Here is a 19,096-nt window from a genome sequence, read left to right as displayed (position 1 = left end):
ATTTCATTCTGACTGTGGTTTGCTTTCCAGTTTTGATTCTAGAGCCTGATTCAAGCCTGCTAAAAATAAATCAACCAAAACCATCATCATGGGATTCAGGCTAATTTGAATGGAAACCCTATAGTTCTTCTCTGAAGGGGGAAAAGGTTGAGGAACAACTCTGCATAGTAGGAGAAATCTGCAAATAATAAGCTGTGTGGAAAGAAAGAGCCTTAACCTTCTTCTTCACAGCCTGTGCAAGATACTTTAACAGCCTGGCTGTTTATTTTTAATTCACCTATCAAATGTCACTCAAGTTCATCATCCAAAGAAAAAACTGAGGGCAACTTGGTTACACTGCTTTCTACTGACTGGCAGCTTAGCAAGGTGACCAGGTGAAAGCTCCAATTTCAGTTCTATCCTAACCTGCACAAACTTCAATGATGCAGATCTTCTGACCTGCCACTGAGTGGTGTACATTCTTGTCATAACTATTTCTGCCTCTGAAATACCTGTTTCCTACCTGAGGACATCAGGGCCGGAAAATGGAAAGAGAGACAATGGGATACTAAGAAAACACAGGAAAGTGTCAGTTGGGTATTAAAATATGGATGATTTCCTAGGAAGCAAGTAGCTGAAGTGACCTGGCTACTGCTTGCAAGGAGGGCTACTTGTGGAATAAAAGATGCTTCCAGTCTGAATACATCTTGTATCCCAGTAAACAGGGGCACAATCAGTGTGGTTGGCATGTTTAAAAGAGGATGAGCACTAGGATGCACTGATGAGGCGTTAAGACATTCCAGAAAGAGAATACCTCCTGCTTGTGCCTTGGGGTGGTTTCTTGTTCCGGCTGGCAGCAAAAAGAAGGGGGAGGGAAGGAACTAGCAGAGTCAGTCAAGGGAACTCATAGAACACACATTATACTGAGGTTATAACTCAGGAGCCAAGAAAAATATCTGTAATGCCATGTGGTTTCAGCATGGAGTTGTCAGCACTGGAAAGGGCTCTCTATGGTGTAGCCTTTTTCTCTGCAAATGAGGAAACCAGGAATGGTGTGTGCCATAAAAATCTACTGATGAAAATTTGGGAAATGGAGACGGTCAGGGCACAAGGGCAGATTATTATTTGTTAAATAATGAATTAAATCCCATTTCATATATTATGAGCTGAGCCCCAAATCCCTGAGAATTCAAGGTTAAAAATATGTCGGCTGTTGCTGTTAGCCAGCCTTCCTTGCTTCCACTATCTGTGCCAAGCAAAGCTACCCTTGTGAAAGGGGTATGGAGCTGGGAGGGCTCACTAGAGATAGAAAAGGACCTATAAGCTCCATCCATTCAAGGGGTGGGGAACAGCTTGATTTGAAAAGCCCGATTCTGAATTGAGATGAAGGGAGTTTGCTCCTCACTTAATTCATCCCTTAATTCAAAGAGTAGGGGCCAGGGGGCAGATAGGGCAGAAACCTCCCTTCAGGGGCAGATCTCCCAAAGCCTGGATGTAGATTTTGTACCTTTAGCTCCTTGATTTTTGTTGGGGTGGTCACCTCTTCATCCTCGGTCTCGGACCGCGTTCTTCCTCCATACCTGCTGTCTTCGTCTCTCCTGTCTGACTCTGTTCCTCCATCGTGATTCTCGCTGACTGAAGCTGGGCGAGAGAATTCTGCGCAGAAAAGAGAGAGGAACGGAGGAGCCCTATTTTGTCCCATTGAGTCCAGCCAAAAGCAAGAGCAGATTTGTTCTGCACAGGCTACTGTACCTGCTTTTTAATACTAGAAACAATGTAATCTCAATATTTAAAAAAGGTGCAGAGCTCCCCTTTCCCGTGGTGGGGGACACCCCACAGGCTCGTGATCCAACACTGCTATAAAATCAGCTCTGGGATTCAAGTCTTATTTTGATCTTTGTTTTCCTGAGATTCCTTGGGTCAAGTCCTTGACAACCCAAAAACATCACCACTCATCTGCATTGGGGCTGATCATCTCTTGCTTAGCACACTGTATAATAAGTGGCTTACTTTATGCTACATCTATAGAGGAATTATCCACCTAAAGTTTACAGCATGTTACACCCTGAAAGAGAACTTCATGAAAATGCTTTACTGTTGGTATCTAACTCCATCAAAATTGGCAAAAATGTACAGAACCAGGTCAAGCATTTGTTGGAGATGTAGAGAGGCAGAGGGTATGATGATACACAGTGGTGGAATTGTAGGAAAATAAGGGAATTTGGGGGCATAATATATAATGAGCTAAAAAAGATGTTTAAAATCTCTTTTGGAAAAAAACCCTGAAGCCTTTCTACTGGCTATAACAGGTATGGACATTCCCAAAAATATGAGGAAGATCTTCCTATATGCAACTGTGGCAGCAAGAATTTTAGTAGCCAGAAATTGGAAAGGAGATTCCATCCCGACCAAAGTGGATTGGCAGACAAAATTATTAGAATTTACAGAATTATCAAAGATGACAGGAAGAATCAGAGATAATACAGACCAAATGTTTATTAGAGAGTGGGGTATTTACATAAAATATCTTAAACAGCATTGTAAAAATGTGAATTCTCTGACAGGTTTAGAATGACCCCTGCAGAAACATAGAAAATCTTATAAAAACAGAGATATGGGGAAAGTTTGGAATGATAACGAAAAGTGTGTTACATAAAAGAAACCTGGGACCCTTGATGGTGTGACTGGAAGTCATAATAGAAGTTGTGTTGTAAGAAATTTATTTACTCTTTGCAATTTGTATATCCTTTGGTTTTTTGTTTGCTGACTTTTTTCTTTCTTTTTAAAAACTAATAGAGCAATTAAAAACAGAGGGTGCTATATAAGGAAGGCAGAAGAGGAGGCATATCACCTGCTCTCCCATATTGTGGATCTATTCCTCAGGAATGCGTCTATCTCTGGTCAGCTCACTGTTTCTACATAGTGACTTATTATATATTAGCCCCATGAAGTAAGAATGCATTGCTAACCCCTTTGCTTAAAATTAATGGGGAAACTGCTTAACCAATGTTGATCACTTTGCTATAGTTACTATAAAATATATATAAAGCAAGTGCAGTAAGCGCAGTCGAAAAGTGCTGCTTTTTGCATTCTGATCTTAAAACATCCAAGAGCTGTTCAAATCTTGCTGAGAATCTTGCTACCAACCTCCCAAAATCATAAATGGAGCTCCTGTCACCCACTTTTTTAGTAGCTTCTAGGTTTACAATAGTGCAGGGGGCCAATGCAACATGGCAGAAACGTGGTGAACAAGACCACTCCATTGTTGTAGTTCCTCATCCTCTATGGCACAGAATTCCCTTTCTAGGGCAGTTTTTCACTTCTGCTCTCTGCTTCTCTGTTTCTTCAAGAAGAGAAGCTGAGTTGCCTTGGGGAACATAATATTTCTAACAACACAGGAAGAAAAACCTCTCCAGCATTCACCCCCCCCCCCCCATATCTCATGTCCAGAAGTTGCAGGCGGCAGCTCAGGTGAAGTGAAAGGGCTAATGGAATCATCTGCTTCTTCATTGCCGAGTCCCTATTTTAAACAAGTCCTAAAGTAGGGAAATTCATCCCCCCAGAGCAAATGAGCTTGGTGGTTTAGACCACAGAGCCACATGCTCCCTTTACCTACCTTCTTAAGTTCATAACGTGATACAGCCCCATGAGTCATGCTGTTGTGCATGTGTGTGCGTCTGTATGTACATATGAGTATTTTTTTCTGCTATAACCAACAGCTTTTTGCACATTTGAAAGAAATTTTTTCTTAAAAGCAATGGTCCCCAGACTAAGGGCCACCAATACTTTTCTCCTTGTTTGGGTACCACTGATAAGCATAATCTTCTCCACGGGAGCCAAAATCCTTGCCCCATTTTGGGAAGCCTGGCAACCGACCCAAGGGACTCCTACGAACCATTGTTGGAAAAAACTGCTCTTGAGCCCAACACAGCAAGGAATAGTAAACTTGCTCCGCTAGCCCACAACCACCCATCACCCCAGTTGATGCCCCCATCCTTTGAACATTAGCCTTCCCATGCCCACCAGTGAACCAATCTCCCTCCCCCTCCCCAATTTGGGGCATACCTCCATCGAGGCTGCGAGACATGGTGTACCGTTTGCTGGAGGAGCGCTCGAAGTAGGGGGCAGGACGATCGATCAGGGCGCTGGCCTGTCGCGTTTGAGCCTGTGTTCGCCCACTGTAGCGGAACTTAGAGCCCATGACTAGGAAGCCCTTTGGGGGAGGCTCCGGGGACACTAACCTGCAGAAGGGGAGGAGGAGGAGGGAAAACATTGTAATGGATTAGTAGCCCGCTCAGCAATAGGATGCAAAGTACCAGCTCTGACACAAAGGGAAAGCAGGCAGCAGTGGCAACATCTCAAAGTTTGCAGATTTTATGCTGTGAACTGCCCCGAGATCTTTGGATGAAGGGAGGGATACAAATTCAATAAATATAAATGAAATATTATGTTTCATTGTGATATTATGATCAAATATGTTTAGCCAGAGGTAGCTTACAATCAGCCTCAAGGTTGTGAGTTGCACTGTCTGTCATACAGGGTTCTGAGCATGGAAATCTAATGTCAAGTAATTGTTTACTTAATCACTCTTTCCAGGATAAGTACCATTAGATGAAATTTGTGGCTTCTTGTGCAGACATCATGCATGCACCCCCCCCCACCAAAAATTTTCAAGGTTCTCATCCAGGTAACAGATTAAAAGGTAAAGGGGCCCCTGACCATTAGGTCCAGTAGCGGACGACTCTGGGGTTGCGGCGCTCATCTCGCTTTATTGGCCGAGGGAGCCAGCGTACAGCTTCCAGGTCATGTGGCCAGCATGACTAAGCCTCTTCTGGCGAACCAGAGCAGCGCATGGAAATGCTGTTTACCTTCCCGCTGGAGCGGTACCTATTTATCTACTTGCACTTTGATGTGCTTTCGAACTGCTGGGTTGGCAAGAGCAAGGACCGAGCAACGGGAGCTCACCCCGTTGCAGGGATTTGAACCGCCAACCTTCTGATCGGCAAGCCCTAGGCTCTGTGGTTTAACCCACAGCGCCACCCGTGTCCCTAGCCAACAGATTACCATTCATCAATAAACAGTGATTCTTACTTGCCAGAACAACCTTCTGCAAGTTATTAATGTAGCTATGTTCTCCTTCCAATCATTGTTTAATCGGACTTTGATGCCCTAATTTTGAAGAAAGAACATTTTACTTGCCCTGCTGATGCAGCAAGTGAGTTTGATCTGAAGGTCCCTTGACTGTGACAATCTGAAACTTTGGTGTATCTGTGTTCTGTGCTGCCTTGCTAAACAGGTTGATTTATTCTACACATTAAGCAGAGTTGAGTGATAGATTTCTGGACTGTGCTCCATGATACAGGGAAAGGTTGCATTTATTTAATGTCCCTGCATGTCAAAGGCTCCCTATTTTATAATAAACCAACATGTTCGAGAGTATGCAACATTAAACATTTCTCTTGGATGTGCAAGTTTTATGAAATAAAAAAATTCCTTCCTGTAGCACCTTAAAGACCAACTAAGTTAGTTCTTGGTATAAGCTTTCGTGTGCATGCACAAGATACTGTGTGCATGCATTCAGATACTGTGTATCTGAAGAAGTGTGCATGCACACGAAAGCTTATACCAAGAACTAACTTAGTTGGTCTTTAAGGTGCTACAGGAAGGAATTTTTTTATTTCGACTATGGCAGACCAACACGGCTACCCATCTGTAACAAGTTTTATGAGTTCCCTTTCCTGCAGTTGGAACTGCTACAGTCCAGAATTCTACCCCATTAGATTGACAAGTTCTTCTGTGTAACGTGTAGAATGGCTCTTACGTCTCAAGGCAAGGCAGCTATGCTATCTCAGTTTCCTAGATCTCCACTACTCATTTGAAACTATGTGCTTCCCCGCCTGAAGCATCTCTTGTACCTTCCATCCCACAGAAACTGTTTGCAATGTTCACTTGCTGACACACACACAACTATACATAAAAGAGTTGTTTGGATTTGCAACCTTTTCATGGAGCTACAAAACACAAATGTTGGGCATCTCCACCCCCCTGCAATGGTATCACCCTTGATATGCGTACAAATGTGTTTATGGGGAAAGTAACATTAAAAAAAAACAATAAAGAAGGCCTATTGAAAAAGAAAATATGGCAAGCACAGCGACTACATTTTTGAACAAATGCTGACATATTCCTGCAAAATGTGCCTGTAGCAGGCCAAACATCCAGGTCTTATTTTAATATGATGTTTAATTTAGTAATTGCATCTGAATCTCACCCCTCCTGGAAGGAGTTCACAATACTGAGGAATATCCCATTTCCTCCCCACAACAATCCAGTGAGGTAGGTTGGGCTGGGTGTTGTTAACTGGTCTGAAGGTCAATTATAGATTTGTAGGGCTGGAAGGTACCTCAAGGGACATCCAATCCAACTCCATGCAATGCAGAAAACTCAGTTAAAGCATCCATGATAGATGGGCATCCACCTTCTGCAAACCAGAGAACTTTGTAACCAGGTAGCTCTACGTGGGGCTACCTTTGAAGGTAACCCGGAAACTACAACTAATCCAGAATGAGGCAGCTAGACTAGGAGTGGCCGCCAAGACCCTATAACACTGGTCCTGAAAGAGCTACGTTGGCTCCCAGAACGTTTCCAAGCACAATTCAAAGTGTTGGTGCCTTTAAAGCCATGAATGGCCTCGGCCCAGTATAACTGAAGGAGCATCTCCACCCCCATCGTTCAGCCTGGGCACTGAGATCCCCTTCCAAGGGTCTTCTGGCGGTTTCCTCACTGTGAGAAGTGAGGTTACAGGGAACCAGGCAGAGGGCCTTCTTGGTAGTGGTGCCCACCCTGTGGAACGCCCTCCCATCAGATGTCAAGGAAATAAACAACTGTCTGACTTTTAGAAGACATCTGAAGGCAGCCCTGATTAGGGAAGTTTTTAATGTTTGGTGTTTTATTCAATTTTCAATCTGTTGGGAGCTGCCCAAAGTGGCTGGGGAAACCCAAACGAATGGGTGGAGTATAAATGATGATGATGATGATGATGATAACAATAATAGTAATAATTTGAATCCTACTTGGAACTTTCAATCCAAGCCCAGCACTCAATCCAGCACCAGACTGGCTTTTTTATATATAAAACGGTTATGTATATGGCATATGAATTGAATAATCTATTATCACCTTTCTAGCCTACCTGAATGTCACAATTCTTCTGGTTTGGCGAATGAGCCAGCTGAAGAGCACTACATGAAGCTCTCTGGGACACTTGGTTTTTCTAACCTTAACTAAATTTTTAAAACATTCTGTCTGCCAATGCCTAAGATGTTCCCCATCATTTAGGATTAACTAAATCAGTACAATCTGTAGAAAGTTAACCCGTGACAAAGAAGAGCTTCCGAGCCAACTCTCTCTTCCATGAGTTCCCCGAGGGCTTCCCTGGGATGTTAATGGCTGGAGTGCCAGGGGAGGCAAGGAGCAAAGGCCAGAACTATGCACAGGTCTTATGCTGGAACATGTGTTCGTTTAGTGTGCAGCCATCTGCTGACGCAGCTCTTTGGGGAAAGATGTATTTACACTGTGGTAAATATATCCAGTTCCTAGGCTATGTTATTATGACAACATCTGCTTCCAAACATCTGTTATTCTATTAGTGTGAATAAAGGATTGGTAGGAAGACCTCAATGATTATTTATTTATTTATTTATTTATTTATTTATTGGGGGGGTAGTTTTAAGAACTTTAAAACCATCCTGCACTGCAGGGGGTTGGACTAGTTGACCCTTGGATCCCTTCCACCTCGATTCTATGACTGTGACTATGTCAGGCCCACGTGCAGCAGAGGCGGGGATACAGAGACAACATCAGTGCGTGCAATGCAGTTGGGCTGAACCAGGAAGAAAAGAACACGCCTACCCCTGCTCTGCAAACACAGAAAAACTTAAGTGTGTATTTTGTGTGTGTGATGGTTCTCCACTTCAAACTTTTGTCCACTTGCCCCAGCCCTTGCCTGGAAGAGGAGAAACAAACCTATCATGTTCAAGGCCTGGAAGGCACACCCAACTGGGTTCACTTAACTCCCCCTCCAATAGAGTCCATTTCATAAGACTGGAAACAGAAAGCCATCTGCATACAGTGATGTCTCATGTCAGGGTGTTATTAGACTGCTCTTCACTAATGCTCAAGGTTTTTCCCCAGTCACACTCCTGATCCCTTATCATGTCCCCATTTCTCCTGTCTCGAGTTTTGCCCAATGGTCTTATTGATTCTAGTTGACTTTATGACTCTGCCTCTTGATTGTGGCTTGGATTAATGGCTCTTGCCAGCTGCAGACTGAAGCCCTGCACTTGCATCTTTGCCAAATCCTCGCGTAAGCTGAATTCTGACACGGTGTCACTTCCCTGTATTGCTTTGTTATCAGCTAGATGCACGGACGGTTTATCCCCTGAAGCTCTCTAGTGCTCTTTCTCATGTGCTCTCCCACCCCACCTTGAAAGAAGAGGAAGTTTTGGCTTTGTGGATGTGCCCAATATCGGAAGATAGTGAGGAGCACCATACGCAATTTACGGATTCCTTGCATTACGTGGAAGCCACACAATGTGACAAAGAAACTCACAGTCGGCCCTACTTGCTTTTTGTTGTCATCTGAACAAACAAACCTTCTAAATGCATCTAGGGATGTTCTGCCAGCTGCTCTGCAGTGAATGTTAAAGGGGAAAAGGATGTCACAGGAAATGTACAGGGTAAACGATCTGGGACTATGTCTTGATGTATAAAACATTGGCCTGTCAGGATAGGAAATGTTTCAGAGGCAGACAAGTAGAAAACCTGCAAAGTGTGTGGCCAGGAGCGGGGAAAGGTTGCCTCAAAGCCTTTGCTCCTTTAATAGAGCTCAAATGCCCCTGGCAAATGTCCCATCCATTGGAGATGGAGTAACGGATGTGTATGGACAGCTGCCTAAGAAACAGTAGCTTACAGAGTCATAACCAGTTCTGTTAGTCTCAAACAGTAAAGGCAGATCTGCATACATTTTCTTTTGCCAACCATAAGTAACTGTCAGGGCCCTGAAACACACTTCTGCCTACTAAATATCCTGGTTGGCCCATGCCTGGCACAGCCTACTCATTTCCCAGATCATCCTACTGAGCAAAACTCTGAAAGTCTTCCTTTAACAGTGGGTGTTGAGATTATCAAGATGCTGAATTGAGCACCAGATACCCAATTCTGCCCATGATGTGCACATTCAACAGCTCAGATTGTAGTGATCTACTTATCTGAGCTGCGTTAATACTGGAGAAAGGAATGCAAACCATGCCATATATCAATTTCCACAAGCAGCACATGAAACCCATTCCTGTGAGTGGGAATTTATGACCGGAGATACTGCATGCATCTCTCCTTCACACGCAAATGAAGCACAATGCACTCCTATGAGCTGTTAAAAGCTCATAGCAGCAACAGAACGTGACATATGAATTGACTCTTTGAATATTTACTGAAAAGATACAGATGAACAGCATCTCATTGGACAGGTAAAATTCATGACCTCTCCCTTCTTGATTCATAGCTAGGGCTAGAATAAAAATGCACGCAAACTCAGAGGGCCTGGGTGAAACCATAATCTGGGAACTAGAAACACCAAGTTAGTAAAATAATTTTTGCCTTCAAGAGAATTCTAAACCTAGTTGATGACTTACAGAACACAGAACACAGAACACACAAAGCTCATTTCTCCCTCTATCTTGCCCTACCCTGTAAACTGTCTCAGCTACCAGTATGCTTCATATTCTACAGCTGGAAACAAGATCACTGTTCCCTCTGTCAGGCAATAAGGCAACACCATCCATGCTGTAAGATACAAGGTTGAGGTTTTCTTTTTTAAGAGACCAGAGACTCATATCTGGGAATCCTCAAATTACCACTCCACGGTAAAGATCATATCTGGCAGGGACTCTGTTCTACAGGTTGCTTCCTGCTCAAAAACATATTTAGACTTCCAGGTGGGTGGCAATATATCTTTATCTGAATTTATTTTCACAACAACCCTGTCAAATAGGCTAGACTGAGCGAGAAAGGATCCATAAACCTTTCAATCTTATCTGTAGCACCTCCTTATAGAGGACAAAGCCTTCACGATTCCCCCCCACCCTGGTCTCACCTGAAGAACGTGTGGTGCTCAATGCAAACTTTCCAGAGTCTCTTGGCCGAGCGGTGGTTGGGCAGCTTGAAGCCAATAGTACTCTCAAACTGCTCATACTGAAATTGCAGGGAACAAAGAACAGACATTATGACCAAGAATCAAGTCAGCCCTTACCAACCCCCCTGAGGGAATGATGGACAGAGAGGGAGGGAGGAAGGTAGGTGCCAGCAAAGATGAAATCAAGGTCTGCTCCAGTTGAACAGTCAGTTTCCTGTTTTCCCACCAGGGTCAAGTTACATCAACCGTCAGCTTCTGCTCCATTGAGGCTGGTGGTTGGGTTCAGTTTTTGAACATGTGGTTCTTGATGTATTTTGGCCACTCTAAAAACAGGATGCTGGGCCTTTGGTCTGATCCAACTGGACTTTTCTCATGTTCTTAAAACAGATCTTTCCAACTCCAGAATCCACAAACTCAGTTGTGAGTGGGACTGCCCTTCCCACCCCCACCTCCCGGTTGCTCCTGCTATGGACACCCAGCAAAAAGATCCCTTTCTTTTCTCTGGGTTCTCTGTGAACTGCAGAAAACTCAAAGGATGGGTGGTTGGAGTTTTTCACTGTGCCAGGCATAAGAGACGAAGAAAGGTCCCTGATTGCACAAGATGTTCTAACAACATTCCAAGGGCATGTGTTTAAAAATGGCCAGCAGACTTTTCCTATTCAACATGGGCTAAGACTGGAGACATAGAGTGCATGTGGAAATGGGCTCTGGGGCACAGTTTGCATGGCCAACACTGCTTCCCATCCACAGACCCAGTGTTCACATGTTCGGGCAAATGTGAGCAAAGAAACTGAGAGACAGAATCTTCCCATCTGGCACTGGGCTTCAAATAAAACAGAAATGGTGAGCATCCTTCTCATTCTCCTTCTTCTCCAAAGTTTGTTTCAAAGTGAAATATATATCCCTTCTTTGGTAGAGGGCTCAAGAGAGGGGACAAATCAGTGGCAACCATAAATAATTGCTGGCCATTATGTCAATGCCAAATCTATGGACCTGCTGAACACTCATTACCCAGATGAGGAAACTCGTGTTTCTAATGTTCAGCTTCTCCCCAGGAATTGACTGCCTGCTAAAGAGTGAACTTTTTTCTTTCTTTTGGACAGGGGACACTTTGGACACTTACCTCACCGGGTCGAATTTTGATGTAGAAATTACTCCGCTTGTATGAAATCTTGAGGATCTTGGGCCAGGCAAAACGGTTTATTCTCAGCCTGTCCCTATAAATGAGAAGGCCATTGGCACAAACACCTAGCATGATGTCAATGCCTTCTGAATCCTGCATAAGAGCCAAAGCAGAAAACAAGTGACAGAAAGAAAGAGAGGTGTTAGCACATACAAAAACCCATCAGTGCAAAGTCAGGTATTCAGAGCAAATCCTCAAACCCTGCTGGTAATTGCCAAGGTATTATTTTAAACCGGTCAAGGATGTGAAAGCAGGGAAGGAGCAAAGGCAGGTTAACACACCACCCTCCTAAATTCCAAGTGGGTCACTTGTCTGCCTTTATCTCCATCTAACTCATATAGACGGGACATGGGTGGCGCTGTGGTCTAAACCACAGAGCCTAGGGCTTGCTGATCAGAAGGTCGGCGGTTTGAATCCCCACAACGGGGTGAGCTCCCGTTGCTCGGTCCCTGCTCCTGCCCACCTAGCAGTTTGAAAGCACGTCAAAGTGCAAGTAGATAAATAGGTACCACTCCGGCGGGAAGGTAAACGGCGTTTCCACGCATGCTCTGGTTTGCCAGAAGTGGCTTAGTCATGCTGGCCACATGACCTGGAAGCTGTATGCCAGCTCCCTCGGCCAATAAAGCGAGATGAGCGCCGAAACCCCAGAGTTGTCCGCGACTGGACCTAATGGTCAGGGGTCCCTTTACCTTTAACTCATATAGAAACAATTTCAGAACTTCAAAGACGTCATCTGACCAGCCAAAACTTTAGGAATATGGTCTCTACTGGTGAGCCACACCTCCAGTTCCAACTCCAGACAAAGGAGATCTTCCTAGTTTAGGCCTGAGAAAAGGGCATTACTAGGGGGAGCATCATGGAATGCCTTTCTTCTTGGAAAGATCATCAGGAATTTTGCTTTAGGAAAAAGGGCACACTAAGAGTGCATGGCATTGCATGTCTTCTGTCATTCTCTATGCTTGCAAAAACAGGCTGCAGCATAGCGTTGCTACTTCTTTTCCCCAGGCTAATGTTCCCCAAGCAGGCAAAAGTTGACTGCCTAAGTATTTAAGACACAACAGCAGGGGATGCTTCACTGGTGAAAAGGACTGCAGTGACTGAGGCACCACGGCCAAGGTTTAAAGGTGTATTCCCCATTAGGGGATTCTTGTGGGGAGGATATTGCACTAATCTCATAAAATGAGCTTCCTGATCTTGGGGAAAGTCCTGGCCAGCAGCACAAGCCTGCCAACAGCAGTTGCTTGCAACATGTATTTATTACAAAGGGGGTGGGGGTGTTGGAAGAATCCTCCCATGTGCTCTAACCCATAGACAATTTTGACGCTAGGGGACAGCAGAGTGCTGTTCAGACTGCTACCAGGAAACCAGCAGGCTCCCAGAGTTGTGGGTCATGATTTAGAGAGCTGTTGTAATCAGAGGGATCAGATGTGTGGCCCGAAATTCAGTGCCCTCCGTCTTCTCGAGTCTCCTCCGCCTCTTTGAGCACACCAGGAAGTTTGCTAGAGAGCAGGCAGGTGAGATTTTGCTGCGTTCAATTAGCTCTGGCTTTTAAGGGATTAACTTCACCGCATCAAATTGGGTTGCTGCTTGTAAAGCATGAAACTGCTCTATCTGGAGAGGCCAAAACTTGCTGTCCTAGCAGCCAGATCATGCATGGATATGGAAGAGGAAAAAAGTTGTGAAGGTAAGAAATACAGGAAACAGAGACAGGAGAACAGAAAAAATGGATGGAATTTTAACTGTGTTAGGAGAAAGGAGAAAACATGTAGGAAACTACAGGTAGGTGACCATTGAATAGGTATATATATACACAAACACACCAAGAATCTTGTTGTGTGCTTTTCCTTAAAAACACACACACACAACCTGCAAAAACTATGGAGTAATCAGCTTTCATGGAATAAAATCTCCACATTCCACTTGTTACAGAAAAGGTCCCACAATACGGCCGCATGGTACCTTAAGGTTTTTGTTTGATTGTTTTAAAAAGAAAGAAAGAAGAAGACAGCTCCAATCTTAAACATTTGACAATTTGTATTCATCTGCTTCACCAAGATGTCATGTTTTCTGACAGGAAAAAAAATGATGGCAGTGCCTCATCTTATTATTAGATGAGTCCTAGGAAAATTCGCACCACTAAACTGATGCATCCTGTGCGCTGGTGCAGAGTTTGGCCAGGGGTGAAGAGATGATGTGGCAATTTCTTCAGGGCACGCAACCCAACCCATTCTGAGGGCATCTTCACGCACTACAGGTCTGCCGTACCTTGGCATGATGCAGGTCAACTCCATACATGGAAAGCTTCTTGGCATTCTCCAGGAAGTGAATTTCTGCCTCTCCAGGTGTCATGCCCCTTTGAAAGGAAAGGGAGAGACGGCAGAAGTGTAAACCATCAGCTCCTGACAGCTGGGCAAAATGCTGGTATTTCCTTCATTGGGCTTTTACAAGACAGGGGCAGAAAGAAATAGATTGCACAGTGCTATCTGCTCTCAAACAACTGTCAGAGAACCCATTTCCCAGGTCTTGCTTGTTCTCAGGACAGAAGGACAGAAACATACTCACCGGTAAGTCTTATGCAGCTCCATGATACGCTCTTCCAGCTCCCTAGTTTGGTTTGGAGCAAAACGAAGCTCACCAACGTAATTGCCCACGTGCTCCTCGACGTCATAGTCTCCCAGTTCAGCTTGTACAGCATAGGAGCCCAGTAATGCATGCGTAACGAAGGAACATGGGAGGCGCCCACTGATGATGTCTGCTCGGAGCTGCAGGCACAGGTAGTATCTAGGGTGGGGAGGGAGTCAAGCAGTTGGGACAGCCGTGAGAAAAGCAAGCAGGAAATCAGGAACTTCCTTGCAGTCATTTAATAAGGGGTGGGCCGTGTTTACTTCTTAATACAGCAAGCCATTTGTTAGTCACCAAGCCTAGCACAGCCTGCCATTGGGGCAAGGGTGGCTAACCTGAAGCCCTCCAGGTATCACTGAGCTACAACTCCCATCGGCCCCCTGCCAACACTGGCAGCAGCAAGGAATGCTGAGAGTTAGCTGCCCCTGCACTAGAGGGTTTTCAGACCTCATAATTTGGTTGCTGTCTGGGATTGCAGTCATAATTTTTAATCTGAAGGCATTTAATACCTGGAAAACTTCTAGGTGCAAAAGGGGTATCTGGCCCACCAAGCCAGGCACAGCTTGATGAACATCCAGTTTATTAGTAGTCCAAAACATCTGGAGGGCATCAGCTTGGGGAAGGCTGCCTAAAATCAATTCCTTCCTTCCGGAAGAAGATATTAGGTTGCATCCTTCCAGTGGCCAGTATAAGCAGTGGGGATGGATGCTGAGGAACGGTTGTGCTATTCTGTTGCTTTTGATTTTGGAGGCAAGTCCTAGGACCTTTAAAGCCCTAAACGGCTTCGGTCAAGTATACCTGAAGGGGCGTCTCTACCCCCACCATTCAGCCTGAACACTGAGGTCCAGCTCTGAGGGCCTTCTGGCAGTTCCCTCACTGCGAGAAGTGAAGCTACAGGGAACCAGGCAGAGGGCCTTCTCGGTAGTGGCACTCGCCCTGTAGAAGGCCCTCCCATCAGATGTCAAGGAAATAAACAACTGTCTGACTTTTAGAAGACATCTGAAGGCAGCCCTGTTTAGGGAAGTTTTTAATGTTTGGTGTTTTATTGTGCTTTTAATATTCTGTTGGGAGCCGCCCAGAGTGGCTGGAGAAACCCAGCCAGATGGGTGGGGGTTTATTTATGTTGTTGTTGTTGTTGTTGTTGCTGCTGCTGCTGCTGCTATATAGGACCATTCTCCAGTAGTGATCACCTTTCTCAGTCATCACCAGTGGAAGTCAGCTTGATGTCAAAATGAGTGGCAGCGGTGGGTGGTTGATGCTTGGGGTGTGTGTGTGTTCAGCTCAACACATTTCATAGCTTAAGAGGGGAATATATAGCTTTGACTCACCTCGTGATGTCCTCTGTGAGCTGGGCAGGGTCTGGTGGGTAAAACTTGACAGTGAAGGCAAAGTTCCAGGGGCCACCTATGTAACGGAGAGATGGAGAAAGGGGAAAATATGATGGAGTAGACATACTCAGCTGAGGTATCCTTTCCTTTGTCTCTCACACTTGCACTCATCTCCGATTCCCGCTTCCGTGACTCCGACCGCCTCACACTGCCTCCCGCCTGCTATGCAAGTAAACTATTAATGTGCCTCAAAAAAGACAAACTCCTCAGAATCAGCAGGGATCTCTGCTTGACTGGATGTACACGGCTGAGGCACATGGCAGGGTGCGCTTGCCTGCTAAGGCCTGCGACCCAGCAGAACAGCCTTCGCCACACAAGAGAGGCTACAACTTGCTGTTGCCATGGAAACAGGCTCCTGTCTCCCAGAGGGCCTGCTGTTTGGGAAAGACCTCCTGCGGTATCCGTGCAAACCGCTTGTGCAGCAAGACTACCCAATATCTTGCTATTCAAGAAGCCAACTCCCAACGGAGAGCTTTCTCCTCCCTGTAAAATGAAAGGATCACAGGAGCCAATATGACCAAGGGCCTATGACCTATCACCACTCTTTCCTGCCTTTCTACATCAGGGCAGAGTGCGCCACTTGCTTTACCTCAGCCTACCCCCAACCCCCAGTCATGGCTATGATGGCTGAGGCTGGTGCGAGTTGCAGTCCAAAAGGAACCAGGTTACAAAAGTGAATGTCCCCCACTGCTTGGTGCTCCTATCATATAATGTGTTTCATAAAATCATGAGGTTCTTCACTGCACTCCTTTCTTTCAATGATAGTTTACAGTTACTATTATTTCCACTCTGCAAAGAGTGACAAAAAGAGGGTGTCATGGTCGGTAACAATACTACTGTATTGGTATAGGCACACAACACTCTAGGCATAGTATAACACTTCATACAGGTGTCAGTGGCAACTGGAACACTGGAGAATGTTAGATCCTTAAGGCCTTATTCTCCCTCAAGCCTCTATTCTTCTCAAGTCCGTTCCTTTTCACGCTTGGAAAATATTTTGAATACAACAATTGAGTTGCTTACTAATGGCATCTTATGGACAAGGGGAGAATTCCCTCCCATCTACCATAGAGGCCCAGTTAGAAAACGTGGGAAGCCTTTGAGTACACGGGCTTCCAGCTACATTACTCACTGCGAATCTGTTTCTTTATTTCCTTGGAGGGATCCAACCAGTTCTGAAATGGAAAGAGAGAGCACATAAGAGGAAGTCTTATTTAATCACAGCTTCTTGAATAGACACAGCACAGGCCTCTATCAGGGCCACCCAAAACATACCTTCTGACTATCCGAGTCGCAGAATGTAAGTCCAAAATAATCCTTCTCCAGGAGGTTGAGGTGCTCACAGACTAGGTCAAAGAGCACCTGCCCCCGGGCATGTTTCTGCAAGACAAATAAATATAGAAAGAATAAGAACTAAGAGCACACCTAGAAGCTATTGTCTTCTTTCCAATGCCTGCTAGGTAGGACAGAAGCAAAATTGTGGCTTCTGTCCTTGTTTATGCAGTCAAACACAATCATTCCTTCTTCGTGGACATGTAAGAAGCACTTTCTGATCTTGTGGATGCTGCTAAACCCACAAAACTATGAGCGGCAGGGTAGAATGTTAGGCATCTTCAGGTGCTGTTGGACTACAACTCCCATGATCCTTGATCATCAGCAATGCTGGCTAGGGCTGAAATGAGTTGGAATCCAAAAACTGGAGGCCAACAAGCTCCCCACCACCACCACTGATGCAAGGAAATGATTTAAGGAAGGCCAGAATTATATTTAAGCTGCAACCCTAAACACAGTTGCTAGGGAGTAAGTTACACTGAGCTGAGAGGGGCCATTTACTCACTGGTGTGTGTGCATGGGTGTGGGTGAGTGAGTATGCAACATTTGTTACAGGTAAGTAGTTAGATGTAGCATTTTCCCTAGGTTACAAAAATGAAAGAAAACTACACAATATACTTCCTGACCAAGGGAAAGACCCAAGCAGCAACATGGCAACTGCACAAATGGAAAAAGACAGCACATGCAGTTGTCAGAGCAAAATACTGTTATTTTCTAGCCCTTATAACTGGGAGGGGTGGCGGTTAATAATACACCAAGGTAACTTCTTATCAAGTTGAAAAGAGTTGCTATGGGGCTTGCAACATTCAAACAGCTGGTCCTGATGCAACAAGTGGACATAAAGGTCCCGGTAGAGCAAACGTTATTGGGAAAAGATATCGGAGAGTTGCAAGTTTTGAGGAAAATTTGGGAACAAGACATCCAGAAGATCAAAGACTCAGAGTGGAATGAAGTTTGGGGGAGGAAGCAGTTAACAATGACCTCTGCCCAAGTAAAGGAAATTGAGTTAAAAACAGTATCTTGTTGACATTTTACTCTTGCATCAGTAAGAACCTGTCTCCAATTTGCTGACATTGCAGAGCACGCCAGGGAACATGTGGGAATGCCCTTGTGCAGCAAATTTCTAGGGGAAATTAACACTACTACTAAACACTTAATATGAATACCCTTGCGAACTATCTTGTGTCTATTTACACCCTGGGTTTGCTAAACCTTTGGGATGCACCAAACAAAAAATATTACAAGGATATTCAAACTTTTGTCGTTGTTTAAAATGGCCACTTTCCCCCTCTTAGTATCCATCCATCCTTTACTCACAACTTCTGCTGTTGTTTAAAATTGCCATTTCCTTCTCAGTTCCTTTCATCCCGACTTTACTCAAACTTTTGCCATAGTTTTAATCACCCACTTACCCCCTCTCAGTGTGCCTCCCTTCTTCCTCCAATTGCATGGCCACTCGTGTGTGTGTGTGTGTGTGTGTGTGTGTTTTCACACTCACTCTCATCTGAGTTGTATCCAAAATAAGCAGGCGCTGGTAATTTTGTTGCACAGTAGGATGTGTGATCGGTTTTGCAACAAGTTTTTTCAATTGTTGCATTGGATTCTTCAGTTGCACAATACAGTGGTACCTCAGGTTACATATGCTTCAGGTTACAGACTCCGCTAGCCCAGAAATAGTGCTTCAGGTTAGGAACTTTGCTTCAGGATGAGAACAGAAATCGTGCTCTGGCGGCGTGGTGGCAGCAGGAGGCCCCATTAGCTAAAGTGGTGCTTCAGGTTAAGAACGGACCTCTGGAACGAATTAAGTACTTAACTCGAGGTATCACTGTATTTAAACTCACCTATCTGTTAGTGCAAGAGTCCTCATACCAGAGGACAGAGAACTTTGGATACAGCCCTCTGCTTTCAAAAATAAAGAATAATAAATGATAGGCCTGTTATCCTCACGAAGATTTCTCCAGAGTCTTCCCAATGACATGGAGATGAAAATACTCTTGATAATAGTGACAATAGCATCACAACTTAAGAGCCAGATCCTAAGACTTGATATGCCAGCACTTAGATTTGTAAAATGAGGAGCAACAGCTATACAAGCAAGAGGCAATAAATGCCAACAGAAACCTTTTTAAATTAAGCAATTAACTTTCTTCCCCACAAAATCACTTCATTGTATGGAGAGACTCCTCATTAACCTGGCACAGCAAAAGGCAGTGAATCAATATAGGCATTTAACATGGGCTTTTTCCAGTCTTCTTATTTTAATTGAAAGCAGGTTCAGGAGATCAGCTTTCCTGAGCGACAGCCTGCACTGTACAACTAAACAACAATGAATGGGGGAGGCACCAATAATGTGTTTGGTAGAAGATAATAAAATGCTGGTTTCTAAGCTGCTTGCAGGAG

At 44.6% G+C, this 19,096-nt stretch overlaps 1 protein-coding gene across 10 annotated transcripts in view; it reads right to left on the bottom strand.

Annotated features, from left to right (window-relative positions):
• The window catches only part of EPB41L1 (erythrocyte membrane protein band 4.1 like 1), a 172,951-nt gene that overhangs the window by 19,246 nt on the left and 134,609 nt on the right, over window positions 1-19,096 (bottom strand). For 8 of the 10 annotated variants that reach the window (XM_081009181.1, XM_081009177.1, XM_081009183.1 and 5 more), the window contains 10 exons: window positions 16,640-16,744; window positions 16,497-16,539; window positions 15,305-15,380; window positions 13,917-14,135; window positions 13,620-13,707; window positions 11,295-11,447; window positions 10,133-10,230; window positions 4,045-4,220; window positions 1,487-1,635; window positions 794-829 (listed from right to left, as the gene is read on the bottom strand). In XM_081009181.1, coding sequence (XP_080865307.1) covers window positions 794-829; window positions 1,487-1,635; window positions 4,045-4,220; window positions 10,133-10,230; window positions 11,295-11,447; window positions 13,620-13,707; window positions 13,917-14,135; window positions 15,305-15,380; window positions 16,497-16,539; window positions 16,640-16,744 — 1,143 coding nt within the window. The remainder of the gene's footprint in view (window positions 1-793; window positions 830-1,486; window positions 1,636-4,044; window positions 4,221-10,132; window positions 10,231-11,294; window positions 11,448-13,619; window positions 13,708-13,916; window positions 14,136-15,304; window positions 15,381-16,496; window positions 16,540-16,639; window positions 16,745-19,096) is intronic. The other 2 variants (XM_081009182.1, XM_081009186.1) reach the window with 1 other exon arrangement.

The sequence above is a fragment of the Podarcis pityusensis genome (genome assembly GCF_964106645.2).
Source record: "Podarcis pityusensis genome assembly, chromosome: 6".
Lineage (NCBI taxonomy): Eukaryota > Metazoa > Chordata > Lepidosauria > Squamata > Lacertidae > Podarcis > Podarcis pityusensis.
The sequence above is the reverse complement of the archived record's forward strand: the minus strand, read 5'-3'. Positions and strand labels throughout refer to the sequence as shown.